At 41.8% G+C, this 14,428-nt stretch overlaps 1 protein-coding gene and 1 non-coding gene across 2 annotated transcripts in view; both read left to right on the forward strand.

The window, feature by feature from the left end:
* Positions 1–14,428, forward strand: part of Rfwd3 (ring finger and WD repeat domain 3) — a 36,036-nt gene that overhangs the window by 1,218 nt on the left and 20,390 nt on the right. Inside the window, exons 2-4 of the mRNA XM_008822973.2 lie at positions 1,559–2,075; positions 7,863–8,035; positions 11,310–11,380. Coding sequence (XP_008821195.1) covers positions 1,561–2,075; positions 7,863–8,035; positions 11,310–11,380 — 759 coding nt within the window. The 5' untranslated portion in view covers positions 1,559–1,560. The remainder of the gene's footprint in view (positions 1–1,558; positions 2,076–7,862; positions 8,036–11,309; positions 11,381–14,428) is intronic.
* Positions 852–954, forward strand: LOC115068412. Its single transcript, XR_003847764.1, has one exon. It is a non-coding gene; the product is annotated as a U6 spliceosomal RNA (small nuclear RNA).

The raw sequence follows: 14,428 nt of genomic DNA on the forward strand, positions 1-14,428 counted from the left end.
ATCAGTTTTTGGGGGTTTTTTAAAGATAATTCTTGTAAGGATTTGGTTAAACCTAAAGAGCACATCAGAGGCATCACTTTAATCGTTTTAGAAGAATAGAACTAAAGTTTTTAGCCTATCTCCTTTCTTGGATAATACATTAAAGTTGATAGGTTCTTTTCTAGAACCCTGCTGGTTTAGTAGTATGTAGCTCCTGATTCTTAGCTGTAGTTTTGGTATATAATTTGGACCTTGCTCGTTGGGTTTTGTTTTGTTTTGTTCTGTTTTGGTTTTTTTTTTTTTAAGACAGGGTCTCCCTGTAGAACCTGGAACTCGATATGTAGACCAGGCTGGGCCTTGAACTTACAGAGATCTGCCTGCCTCTACTTCCTGAGTGCTGGGGCTAAAGGCATGTACCACCACACCCAGCTTCAGTGTTTTGTTGTGTTTTTAATTTATTTTTATGTGTATGGGTGTTTTGCCTGCATGTATGTAAAGCACAATGCCTGCAGAGGCCAGGAGAGAGCATTGGACCCCCCTGGATGGTTGGTAGCTGCCCTGTGGGTTCTGGAACTGAACCAGCCAGTGCTTTTAACTGCTGAGTCATCTTTCCAGCCCCTTTGTTTTTAAGAGGTAAAAGATACATTAAGTTGTATGTAGTAGCAAGTATGAGGGTGCTGTGTGGAATTCACTGATAACCATGCATAGATTCTGCTACCTTCCTGTTATAATCAGAACCGGTTGCTCTCTAGTCGAATGGTGGGAGGAAATTTTCAATTTTTAGTGTGTAACCATGCCAAAATGTAGAATAATAAAAAGACCTGTGCGTTCATCATTCAGCCCTAATCTTAGACCTTTTATTTTTATTACTGGTGCTCACTTCGGCAGCACATGTACTAAAATTGGAATAAGAGAAGATCATCTTGGCCCCTGCCCAACGATGACATGCAGATTTGTGAAGCTTTCTAAACTTTTTAATTTAAGAAAAAATAAAGCTGAAACTTGCTTTGTTGTTCATGCTAGCCCAGAATTCATCCTTCTGTCTCCATCTTCACCTTCTGATTGCTAGGGTTGTAGGTACGTCACAATGCCCAGCAAGCTGGGCTTTAATGTAATTACATTTGCTGGGAAAATGTCCACATTCAGATTTGAGACAAAACTGCAGGGTTTCTGGGAGACCGCTTTTAGGTGGAATCATTGAATCTCCTTATTTTATAGTTCTTTTCATTTTGGAACATGATTACAGGAAATTGGTTATAAGTGGTTTTGTGTTTTATTTTGGAGATGGGGTCTTATTCTTTGTGTGGGGGGGCTCTTTTTGCAACGTGGTCTCCCTGTAGCCCCAGCTGGCCTGGAACTCACAGACATCCGTGTACCTCTGCCTCCTAAGTGCTAGGATTAAAGGTATGTGCCACCCCAGGGTCTTATTCTTTAGCCCAGGCTAGCCCAGAATTCACTATATGCTGGATTGGCACCTTTGAGCTTCTTGTTTTGCATATCTTAAATACAAATTCCAAAACCTAATTATATCAACTACATAACATGTTTTATAACTGTTTTACAAATACTATGTCCCTAGTGATGGCTCATGAAGCAATGGACTATGATCTTCAAGTACAGTTTGATGGTGTTATGGAACAGGCTGTGCCTGCTGAAATCAGCAGCCAAAGGGGCCCACCTCTCCTTCAGCCTGCCCCTACTGAAGTGGTCACCAGCCAAGAAGAACCCCTCCTACAGCCTGCTCCTAGTGAAGTGGTCACCAGCCAAGGGGGACCACTCCATCCACAGCCTGTTCCACCCACATCCATTGAGTTAACAGAGGAAGTGCAGTTCTTAGAAGATAATGTGGACAGCATTGATCCAGGAACTTCAGAAGAGCATAGTCAGGGATCTGATGCCAACAATGCTGTCCAAGCAGGCACATCAGCTTCAATGAACAACTTCATCAGTGGGTTGCAGAGACTTCATAACATGCTAGAAATGCTGAGACCACCACCTTCACACAACAGTGTGGGGCCAGTGAGAGCAAGGAGGAGAACAGGATCCACTTCTCAGAGGTCAAGAGTTGGAGGGTCTCAGAGGCCAGACGGTGCCAGGTAAATATAAGTGATTGATGATGATGCTGCTTTGTGAATTATGAAGCCCAGAGTCTGGTCATACACACAGTGCTACCAAAGTAACTTTTTGGAACCCTCATTTCCTCATAAGTCAGAAACAAATGCGCTTGCCCTGTTTTTTACTTCACTAAGTAATGTGCATATATTACATAACTACAATGTGCTTTGAAAACTAGGGGCAAGTTTGTCAGCACGTTTCTATTGAGGATTGGCTCTGTTTACTTTTTAAATTTATTTTTATGTGTATGAGTGTTTTGCCTAGGTGTTACGTATGTGCACCACATGCAGTGCCCATGGAAGCCATAAGAGAGCATCAGATCCCCTGGAACTCGAGTTAGAGATGGCTGTAGCTACCATGAGAGTGCTGGAACTGAACTGGAGTCCCTACAAGAGCAGCCAGTGCTCTTAACCACTGTGCTGTTTCTCTAGCTTCCCTTTTTATTATTTTATTATTTATTTTCAGTATACATGGTTGTTTTGCCTTTTTGTCTCACCATGTGCATGCAATGTCCAAAGAAGAGGGTGTCAGACCCTTGGAACTGGAACTAAATACTTTGTTAGCCTCTGGGCATATAGGCAGCCCTGTAGGTGTGGAAGCCCAAGATTGATGTCACTATCCTTCCTCATTGTTCTCCACTTAATTTTTGAGGCATGGTCTCTCAGTTGGATCTAAAACTCTCCCATAGGACTAATCTAGCTTGCTAGCTTGCTCTGGAGATCCTTCTGAGTGCTGGATTTACAGGTGGCTGCCTACCCCACATTTACATGTTCTGGGGCTCTAAACTTTGGTCCCTCTGTCTGTCTCCCCACTTTTTTGTTTGGAGACAGGGTCTCCCTTGTAACCCCAGTTGGCCTAGGACTTGCTACGAAGACCAGACTGACCTCGATCCCAAAGATCCACATGCCTCTGCCTTCTGAGTGTTGGGATTAAAGGCATGAGCCCCCATGACTGGCTTCCCTGCCCCGCCCCCCTTTTGGGGTCTTTTTGAGACAGGGTCTCCCTGTGGCCCCAGCTGTCCTAGAACTCACTATGTAGACCAGACTGGCCTTGAACTCACAGAGATTGGCCTGCCTTTGCTTCAGGAGTGCTGCAATTAAAGGCGTTGTGCCACCACACCTGACCCCTGGCCCCTTTTTTAAATGTGTAGAGACTCACAACCCAGAGCCTCGTATGTATAAGTATGTGTTCTACTGATGAACTTTTCCATAGTTTTAGTTTGCACTTGCCATTTTAAGGACTTACCTGTCAAAGAGGATAGGGTTTAGCTGTCAGAGCCTCACAGGGCTATATGAAAAATAATGATGTCCTTTAATTCCTTATTTTATTTAAAATACCTTTTACTTAAACTGGGCATCGTGGTGCACACCTTTAATCCCAGCACTAGGGAGGCAGAGGCAGAGGCAGGCGGATCTCTGAGTTCAAGGCCAGCCTGGTCTATATAGTGAGTTCCAGGCCAGCTGGGGTTATAGGGAGACCCTGTCTCAAAAAGACCAAAAATAATAATAATAAAATACCTTTCACTTGTGACCTTATATATGTTTCCATGATGTTTAAGATTGAGTTAAACCTTATCATTTTATTTGCATAGGAAATTTGAATGGTAAGAGAGTACTTGTTCAGGGTATCATAGCTACAGCCCGAAGGAGTTAGCCCCTATTGAACCTTAAATCTGACTTGTTTTCTATACAGGCAGATGGAATAAGTTTCACTCAGATCCATTTATTTTCTATCACTAAAAATATTTTAAGATTTGGGACTAGAGAGATGGGTCAACAGTTAAGAACACTGACTGTTCATGTAGAGGACCTGGTTTCACTTCCCAGCACCCACATAGAGGCTAACAACCATTTGTAACTCCAGTTCCAGGGGATCGATCCAACACACTCTTCTGACCTCCTGGGCATTGCATAACACAGGTGCACTTATATACATGCAGGCAATTCATTCATATACACAAAAATAATTATAAGTAAAAAAAAAAAAAATTTAAGTATTGAGGTCATCTGTTACCTGTATTACAAATGAAGCCAATGTGATTTACCTAGGTAACTCAGAAACTGGACTTGTGCTTGCTTCTTTCTATGTTTCTTCTCTCTTATTTTGAACAAGATTTCATTCTGTGGCCAAACCTGGCCTGAAATTCTGCTATGGTAGCCTAGCCTGGCTTCAAACTTGAGGGAATCCTCCTTCCTCAGCCCCACCAAATGCTAAGACTACTAGCCATGCCTAGCTCTGATCCTTGATTTGGCATCTTTACTGTGAATGCAACAGATTATTGTCTTACAGCTTCCTATTACTGGGATTCTAACCTTGAGTTGCACATATGCATTAACTTTGTCATTTTAAGCTGTCATTCCTCAGATAATGAAGACATTTCAAACATTTATGTCATGTAAAAACACCTTGTAGTGTAGCTTCAGGACCCTGTAAAAATGATTTAAGTTGGTTACCTTTCCAAGGCTGAGAATTGAGAGTATTGTCCCCAAAATATTGCTGGGGTGAGGGAGAGGATCCTCCAGAGTTCAGTATTCTTGGTGAGACACACTTACCTTTTTTTTTTTTTAAATGTGTATGAGTGTATTGCATGCATGTGTGTGAGTGCACCTGTGTCATGGAATGCCGCTGAGGTCAGAAGAGGGCTTTGGATTTCCCCTGGAACTGGAGTTAAGGACGGTTCATAGCCACTGTGTGGATGCTGGGAATTGAACCTGAATCCTCTGCAAGAACAGTCAGTGCTCTTACCGCTAAGCTATCTCTTTGGTCCCAAGACACACTTACCTTTATTAACCAACTTACCAGAGGGTAACTTTTATAAACCAGATACAATTTACAGAGAGAAATTAACCCACCGAAGACCAAATTCTCATTTGCATTGTCATCCTGGTAATACCCAGAAGATTGCTTGGTCTATATTGAATCTGTAATCAGGGAGTGGGTTATGAAATTTAGATGTTGAGAGATGTCAGCCAAGCCATTTGGCTGATGTCCATATACTTTTCTCTGCAAAGGAAGCAAACCTAGAAGGCCAAGGTTGTACATTTCAGTGGAAAGAATGGATTCTGGAAAAAGATGTGATACTAAAACATTTTTCTCTAATATTGCATTATAAGCAAATTGTATACTAAATTCATGTAATAGTAGGAGTTTGCCTACAACTCATTGCTTCTGACTTCTGAATTTTTTTTGTTTGTTGGAGACTTTTTTTTTTTTTTGGTCTTTTTGAGACAGGGTCTCCCTCTAGCCCCAGCTGTCCTGGAACTCACTATGTAGACCAGGCTGGCCTTGAACTCACAGAGATCCGCCTGCCTCTGCCTCCTGAGTGCTGGGATTAAAGGCGTGCGCCACCACGCCCGGCCCTGTTGGAGACATTTTAAAATTGCATTTACTTGTGTATCTGTGTGTGTATGTTGGCACACACATGCCATAGCTCACATGCGTGGGTCAGAGAACAACTTACTGGAGTTGGTTCTCTCCTACCATGTAGATCCTGAAGTCAAGCTCAGTCAACACACTTCTTCAGCAAGTGCCTTTTCCTGCTGAACCATCTTGCCAACCAGGAGTGAAGCTCTTTGGTTGGTTGGTTTTGTTTGTTGGTTTTATGAGGTAAGATCTTACTATATAGCCCAGACTGGCCGAGAACTTGTCATCCTGTTTCTACTTCTTGAATGTTGGAATTATAAGTGGTGCCACCATGCTGGCTTCTGATTTTCTGGAATTCCGATGGATTTCTCACCATAGCATTTGCCATTTACTTACGTGACAAGTTCCCTGGGACCAAGTAGAGCATCATTTGCCTTAGACGTAGCCCAGAAGCCCAAGTGAGCTATTCTTCCCAACAAGCCTCTGAGCCAAGGTCACAAACTCCTTTCCTTTCTCTTGGTTTAAGGTTGCTTGATTTTAGTTGCCAGAGTCATCACCAAATGTTTGCAACTCTAGTATGTGAACTGATCTTTGTCCTGGAAAATACATTGCTGACAGGATAGATTAGAGTATTCTTGAAGCTTAGGAAGTCTATTATGAAAGATAAAGAAGAGGCAAATGTATTAGTTAATTCAGAGCAGTTAAAGAGAAGGATTTCTTTGGTTTTAAGGAACTGCTAACCAAGGGACTGGGAATGTATCCTAGTTTGTAGTTTTTTCCTGCCATGCACACGCTTGGGTTTGATTCCCAGCAACACATAAACTAGAAATGCACAGCTATAGTACCAGCACTTGGGAGGTGGAAGCAGGAGGATCAGATATTCAAGATCATCTTTAGCTACATAGCAAGTAGAAAGCCACCCAGGGCTGATGAGGCCCTGTCTTGAAAAGAAAAGAAAAGAAAAGAAAAGAAAAGAAAAAGAAACTCCTGGTACCTGTCCCATGTCTGTCTTTGTGTTTCCCTCTCTGACCTTAGGAATGCTTATTTTTGTATGTAAACATAATCTTTTACTGCTTTCTATGCAGTAAAAGGTCAGTTTTCTAAATTTATGTCTATAAAGGTCACTTGTCTAAATTTAGCCCATTAGCCTTTTTATATATTCTGTTTAATTGAAATGTTCTTATGAAATGCTTTGGAGTTAAGGTGGGATTGGGGATCCAACTTGGGAGATCTGGGCCTGATACATGTTAGGCAAATGTTTTACCACTGAGCTATATCCCTATCCCTACTTAGCATATTTTTTTAAATATTTTATTTATTTTTATGTGTATACGTGTATTGCCTGTATATAGGTAAGTGCACCTGTGTCGTGCAATGCCCGTGGAGGACAGAAGAGACTGTTGGATCCCCTGGAACTAGAGTTATGGACAGTTTTTAGCTGCCATGTGGTTATTGGGATTCAAGCTCAAGTCTTCTGCAAGAACAGTCAGCGTTCTTAACTGCTGAGCCATCTCTCCAGTCCCGAGCATCCTTTTTAAAAAAAATCTGAGGCTGGAGAGATGGCTCAGCGATTAAGAACACTGACTGCTCTTGCAGAGGACCTGGGTTCAGTTCCCAGCACGCACATGGTAGCTAACAGCCATCTGTAACTCCAGTTCCAGGGCATCCAGTGTCTTATTCTGACCTCCGAGGGCACTGCAGGACACAGGTGCACTTATGTACATGCAGGCATAACACTCAGATACATACATACATATGTATAAATATAAATAAGAAAGAAAACCTTGGTCAGCCTTGGTGTTACACAAATTTAATCTCACCGTTGGCAAGGCAGAGGCAGGTGGATCTCTTGAGAATTGAAGGCTAGCCTGGTCAAAGACCCAGTCTGAAAAGAAAGCCTAGGTGATACCAACAAAAAATGGCAAAGTAAGGACTGCAGAAAATTCTCTCTTTAGAGCTGTGAAGGAACTGTCAAAATTTGAATTAGCATTTCATATCTGTGGGAATTAATCAGATGGCTTTAGTAATCCAGTAAAGAAAAGGAACTGAAGCCCAGTGAGTTTGTTGTGTTCCCTGTTCTCATCCTCTTTAGATGCATGGTAGCCTTGAAAATAGACTGCTTGATAGGCGCTACAGGGAGCTGAGTAGCTTCAAAGCCTATTCCCAGATAATTATCTTTATGTGGTCTGTTTGGTGGTTGGTTCCCTAGAAGACCCCATGATTGAATGAGAGTATGTTTAGCCAGCATTTGCTTAAATCTGTTTTTCATTCAACTTTCAAAGGAAGCATTTAATGGCCTGGAAATGGGTTGAAATGGCTAGGAATTCCCTTCATGTCATCATAGGTTAGTCTTGTGATAATGGTCCATTACACTGTGATTCTTTTGTCTTTCTGCATACATGCAGGTTGCGAACACCAGTGTATGCCTACTTCCAGGTGAGCAGGTCTCAGCCTTACGTGCCAGGCACTGCTTATGATTCAGAGACCAGGAGTCCTCTGTCAGATACTGATTCTGACAGCAACAGCTCTGCGGATCCAGAGAATGTTGAGGCAGCAGAACCTGAGGCTGTTGCTTCAGGTCAGTATTTTATCCAGGTTTGGGTTCACAAAGTTCACATTCACAGATTTAGGCTTTAGAAGGCTAGAATTTTGATTTATGCTTTGATAATTTATTTTTCCCAATTGCCATTCCTACTTTGTAATGAGCTTAATTGGAGTGATGATATTGAAAAATTTAGATGTGGCTCATAGTTTTATGTGACTTATGTTCCAGTGAGTCATTCCTTCATAATGGCATTTTGCATTCCCCTTCAGTTTCTTACTTTCTGAGAAAGTAGATTGTGTATTTAGAAGTTTTGTGTGCCTGGATTGGTGACATATTTGCCTATAATCCCATCATATTTTGGAGGCTGCTACAGGAGGATTGTGAATTCAGGTCTAGAATGGACCATATTGTGAGACTGTCTCTCAAAAGAGTTTTTGCCTGGCATGGTGGTTTCATGCCTTTAATCCCAGCACTCAGGGAGGCAGATAGTGAGTTCCAGGCCAGCTGTGGCTGCAGGGAGACCCTATCTCAAAAAAGAGTTTTATAAATTCATTCAATAGTTTGTCTGAGGTGTGACTTTCAAGTCTTAGTATAGTGTTAAATATTTTATAAATGGAATTTTAGCAGGAGGTGAACAGAGACCCCATAAGCTAGATGCCTTGCCTACATCAAAAACCCACTAATACCCAGATAGTCTTTTGATAACTTTGAAAGAAACTTCAGCTGTTTTCAGGAGTCGCCTTCCAGGTCTAAGATAGGAAACACACAGAATGAACCTAGAACATTTTATTGTGCTAGAATAGCAAAGGAGCCCTCTGAGTCTAATAGAGTTAAGTCGGTAAGCAGAGGCACCACCTTGAAAGCACTGCTGGTGTGGTGTGGATATCCTGGGGGTGTACCTATCTTCTTAGCATGTGGAAGGCTGAAGCAGGAAGAGCTCCAGTTCAAGGCCAGGCTGGGCTACAGAGTGAGACCCTGTCTAAAAATAAAAGATAGGAGGCACCACTGCTTATGGGCCAGGCTACAGATGTGTAGCTTTCTATCTGTTTCTAAGCATACTTTCTCTAACATTTTGGGCTGCCCCAACATTGGGGGTTTTTGTTTGTTTTTTTAGTTATTCTTTAAAACTTTCCACCATGGAGTTGCAAGTCCACGATGTGTCTGACTGTCATGTTGGCTCTAAACTGGCATGACTTTAGGGCTTTTTTCCTTCTCCCCTACATTCTCAGGGCACCGGCTGAGATTTACAGCTTGCTTGCCCAGAGGAGGATTTTTCTTTAAATTCTAATAAAGCTGTCCTAAACCTTCAAACAAAATAAAAGGTAGCGCCACAATGGACTGAGATAAGCATAATTTAAGCACCAAAAATGGAGCCAGGAATGGTGGCATGCATCTGTAATCTCAACACTTGAGTGAGGCTTGAGGCAACGGGATCAAGAGTTCTAGGCCAGTGAGACACACACAACAGAATAAGCAAGAGTATGTTATTCTTGTATTAAAGGTTAAAATAACATCAAATCCTTGACAGTCCATAGGTACAGAACTGTGATCTTCTTTTTAACATTTTTATTTTATGTGTATTAGTGTATTGCTTGCATGTATGTAAGTTCACTTGTGTCATGCAATGCCCATGGAGATCAGAAGGCAGCGTTGAATCCCCTGGAACTGGAGTTAATGCCAGTTGTTAGCCGCCATATGGTTGGTGGGACTCAAACCCAGGTCCTCTGCAAAGAACAGCCAATGCTCTTAACCTCAGAGCCATTGCTCCAGACCCCCTCCCCCTTTTTTTAAACTTCATCTGAATGTGTACTGGACAGTGTGAACTGAAAACCAGGATCCCAGAGCTAAGCAGGAAGCAATTTATTGTTGGACCAATACCATAACCCAAAGAGAGATTATTTTTCTAAAGCAGGGCCCCAAACAAGAAGATTTTATATCCCATGTACAGTTCAGTTTCTTTTTCTCCCATAATATGATAACACACATACCTTGATTGGGTGCTCTCTGCCACAAGGTCATGACTGGCAGAACTGTGTACTTGCACTCAGGCACAAACCATGTTCTTTTTTTCTAAGGAGTTCCTACCACATTACTATAAGTTGTAAGAATCTCAGTTCATTTCTCTGAAAACGGTAACTGAAGAGTCAAGCAGCTGGGTTGTGGTATGGACCTGTAAGTACAACAATTAGGAGGCAGAGTCGGGAGGATTGAAGCCAGCCCAGTCAACAAGTCAGTGGCAAGAAGGAAAAAGAACATGAGTGAGGGCAAATTTTGTAAAAAGAAAAGAAAGCCAGGCATGGTGGTACACACCCTTGCCCAGCACTTAGGAGGCAGAGGCAGGCAGATCTCTGAGATTGTGGCCAGCCTGGTCTACATAGCAAGTTCCAGGCCAGCTAGAGCTACAGGGAGACCTTTTCTCAAAAAACATAAAAGACATGAATCCACTGTAAAGAACAGTTAAAACTGTTGGGAAATTTTGAATAGGAACTAGATCATCTAGTATTAAATATTAAAGAATTTGTTACTGGGGGCTGGAGAGATGGCTCAGCAGTTAAGAACACTGATTGTTCTTGCAGAAGACCCGGGTTTGAATCCCAGCACCCACATGGCAGCTAACAACTGTCTGTAACTCCAGTCCCAGAGGATCTAACAGCCTCTTCTGACCCCCGAAGGCATTGCATGACATGGGTGCACTTACCTACATGCATACACATAAAAAATAATAAATAAAAAAATTTAAAAAAAGAATTGTTACTAATTTTACAAGGTGTATTAATGATGATGTGTATGTGAAAAAAAAATCCTCACTGGTATTGCAAAGGATTTTATAAGTTTATTGGCATTTTAGTTATTTGTCATATACTCCAACATACACAGATCAGTGGATTGGGTTTGACAGAATTGATTTTTTTTTTTTTTTTTTTTTTTTTGGTCTTTTTGAGACAGGGTCTCCCTGTAGCCTGAACTCACTGTGTAGACCAGGTTGGCCTTGAACTCAAAGAGAATCTGCCTGCCTCTGTCTCCCGAGTGCTGAGATTAAAGGCGTGCGCCACCACACCTGGCAGAATTGATTTGTTTTTAAATTAAGTGATGAATACTTGTGGGTGTCTATACTTCTGTGTCTACTTTTGGAATATCCAATATAAGTAAATAAAAAGGAATAAACTCATTGGTGCTATGTGCTGGAATTGTCTTCCCTTTTGCAGGAACACTGCCCATTAGCAGTAGACAGTTGCAGCTGCTCATACCTAACTTGTGTCTTCTCTTGTATACTGTCTATGTATCATTTCTGGATATAACCTGGCAGAACAACAAGAAGCTTCGTCACCAGAGCAAGAAGTTGCATGTGTCAGTGAAGGTGGTACCATCCCTGAACAGGTAATGTGAACATTCATTGCTTCATTCATTTGTCTTTGAAATGGAATCTTTCCTGATACGAGCCTGGCTTTTAACTTGGGATCCTCCTGCCTCAGCCTATTAAGTACTAGGATTGCAAGCATATGCTACCATATTCAGTTTGATAACCACCCCCCAACATGTTCACACTGTGCCATCCTCCCCAGGTAGGGATAAGACCCAGGGCCTAGCTACTGACCTAATCCTCAGACCCTGAATATCCCTTTTTCTTTTTTTTTTTTTTGGTCTTTCTGAGACAGGGTCTCCCTGTAGCTCCAGCTGTCCTGGATTCACTATAGAGAACAGGCCAGCCTTGAACTCACAAAGATCCACCAGCCTCTGCCTTCCAAGTGCTGGGATTAAAGGCATGCGCCACCACGCCTAGCTTGTACTTTTATTTTTGAAATGGGGCCTCAATATGTAGCTTCTGGCTGGCCTGGAACTCTCAGAAATCCACCTGCTTCTGCCTCTTGAGGTCTGGGATTAAAGTATGCACCATAATGCTCAGCTTTTTATATATATATAAATAAAATATGTATGTATGAATATATTGCCTGCATTTTGGAGACTGGTAGGATCACAAGTTTGAGGAGCCTGGACTGTTTAGTGTGACTCGTATCAAAAAATACATTTTTTGAATCTTTTGTTTTGTGGTAGTGGTGGTGGTGGTTGCAGTGTTAAACTGATGGCCTTTGGTATGCTAAGTAAATGCTTTGCCACTCTTGTAACTCCAGGCTTTGGATTTTTGAGACAGTATTTTACTTGTTTATTTTGTTTCTTTTGGGGTTTTGTTCATTTACTTTGTTTGGGTTTTGTGTGTGTGTGTGCTTATTTTGGAGAAAGGGTCTTGCTATGTAGCACTGGCTACTCTGGACATCATCCACATGGCAATTAACAGCCGTCTATAACTCCAGTTGCAGGGCATCCAACACCTACTTCTGATCTTCATGGGCATTGTATGGCACAGGACCAGGCAATACACTCATAACACATAAAATAATAAAGTGGTATAGTTTTTTGTGTTTTTCGTTTTGTCTTTTGTTCTGGTTTTTGGGGGGGGTTGTTGGAGGGGGTTGTTAGGGGGTTTTTTTGGTCTTTTCTATACAGGGTTTCCCTGTAATCCCAGCTGGCCTGGAACTTGGCTATGTAGACCATGCTGACCTGGAACTCAACAGAGATCCACCCGCCTCTGCCTCCCAAGTACTGGGATTAAAGGTATGCGCCACTGTGCCTGGCACTAAAGTTTTTTCAAGATTCAGAAAACAGACTATGTCCTGGAGGATGAAGAAGTACAATGCCAGAATATAGACAGAAACTAAGAAATTAAAATTCTCTGTGATATGCAAAAAATGAAACAACCAGTATAATCATAAGCAGTTTCCTCTAGTAATAAATTCTTTTCCTTTTTGTATTCAAAATTTTGTGATTGAATTTTTTTGTATTTCATACAGAACATCCCAATCAATCTTAATCATCTTTACAAACCCCTTCCCCACTGGCACCCTCCATTAGTCCCCCTACTAGAATTCATACATTCTGTCATTTGTCTTAAGGCCTATTGTGTCACGTTAGTGTTCCCAGATATCCCTCCATACAAGTTTATCTACTGTGATCTAGTCACCCTATCTAGAGTCTCAAAGGAAGATCAGTTCTTCACCCAGTAATAAGTTGCCCATATTTCTTCAGCTAAGATTGGGGTCAGCCAGGCAGATGTGGGTTCCAGGCCAGCTGGGGTTACATACTAACCACCCTGTCTCAAAAGACCAAAAAAAAAAAAAAAGGGATTTGTTTGTTTTATGTTATATATGTATTTTACCTGCATGTATATAAGTATATCATCTTCATGCAGTGACCTCAGGCCCAAAAAGAGTTGCATCCCCTGGAACTGGACTTAGGAGACAGTTATCAGCCTCCATGTAGGTGCTAGAACCCATCCTGGATCCTCTGAAAGAGCAGGAAGTGCTCTTAGATCACTGAGCCATCTCTCTCTAGCCCTTTATTATTGTTTGTTTTACATGTATGTGTGTTTTACCGGATGTATGTAAGTACACCATGTGCATGCAGTGCCTCCAGAGGTCAGAAGAGGGCATCACATCTCCTGGAACTGGAGTTGCAGGTGGTTACGCTGTCATATGGGTACTAGGAACTGAAACCAGGGCTGCAAGAGCAGTTAATAACTACTGAGCCAGCTCTCCAGCCCTGGGTTGGGTGGTTGGTTTGCTTTTGAGACTGGCTCTTGCCATATGTAGCCTAGGATGGCCTTAAATTCTCATTGCCTCCTGAATGCTGAGATTGCAGTGTAGCTCCACCATGCCCAGCAGATCTTGTTCTTGTAGCTGTACTGTTTCCCATCATAGGAATTCATTTTTAGTTAACTCCCTGATATGTCCATTGTCACCCTGGGTTTTTGCTGCTGTTGTCGTTTTGGTTTTATTTTTCTGATATAAGTCATACTTTAAGCATGTCCTTTTACAGTTGTTTTAACAAATGCTTTGATTATATTCATGGCATATATGTGTAGCGGAAAAAGATGTTTTTTTTTGTTTGTTCGTTTTTTGTTTTGGTCTTTTTGAGACAGGGTCTCCCTGTAGCTCCAGCTGTCCTGGAACTCACTATGTAGACCAGGCTGGCCTTGAACTCACAGGGATCCGCCTGGCTCTTACATTTTAATTTTGATAGATTTAAATTGCTTTCAGAAATTTATTCAACTTCATACTTAATCCCAGTGGTATCTTAGTATCTAATCATGTGTTGTTCTTTTCTGTTTTGGACAGTCTTACTCTGTACCCCTGGCTGTTCTGATACTCACTGTGTAGCCCTAGGTAGCCTTGAACTTATAACAGTGCTCCTGTTTTGGCCTCCCAAGTTCTAAAATTATAGGCATGTAGACCCAAGCCTAGCATCTTTTTCTCTCACCACCAAGAGTCTTTACTTCTTACCTAAGCTTGGGGGTGAGGATCTTGTCAGTTTCAGAGACTTGCTGAAGTTTTGGAGATGTTTACTTCTTGAGTCTTACCTGCTGCATGGAAT

The sequence above is a fragment of the Nannospalax galili genome, unplaced genomic scaffold, assembly GCF_000622305.1.
Source record: "Nannospalax galili isolate Female #2095 unplaced genomic scaffold, S.galili_v1.0 scaffold568, whole genome shotgun sequence".
Taxonomy (NCBI): domain Eukaryota; kingdom Metazoa; phylum Chordata; class Mammalia; order Rodentia; family Spalacidae; genus Nannospalax; species Nannospalax galili.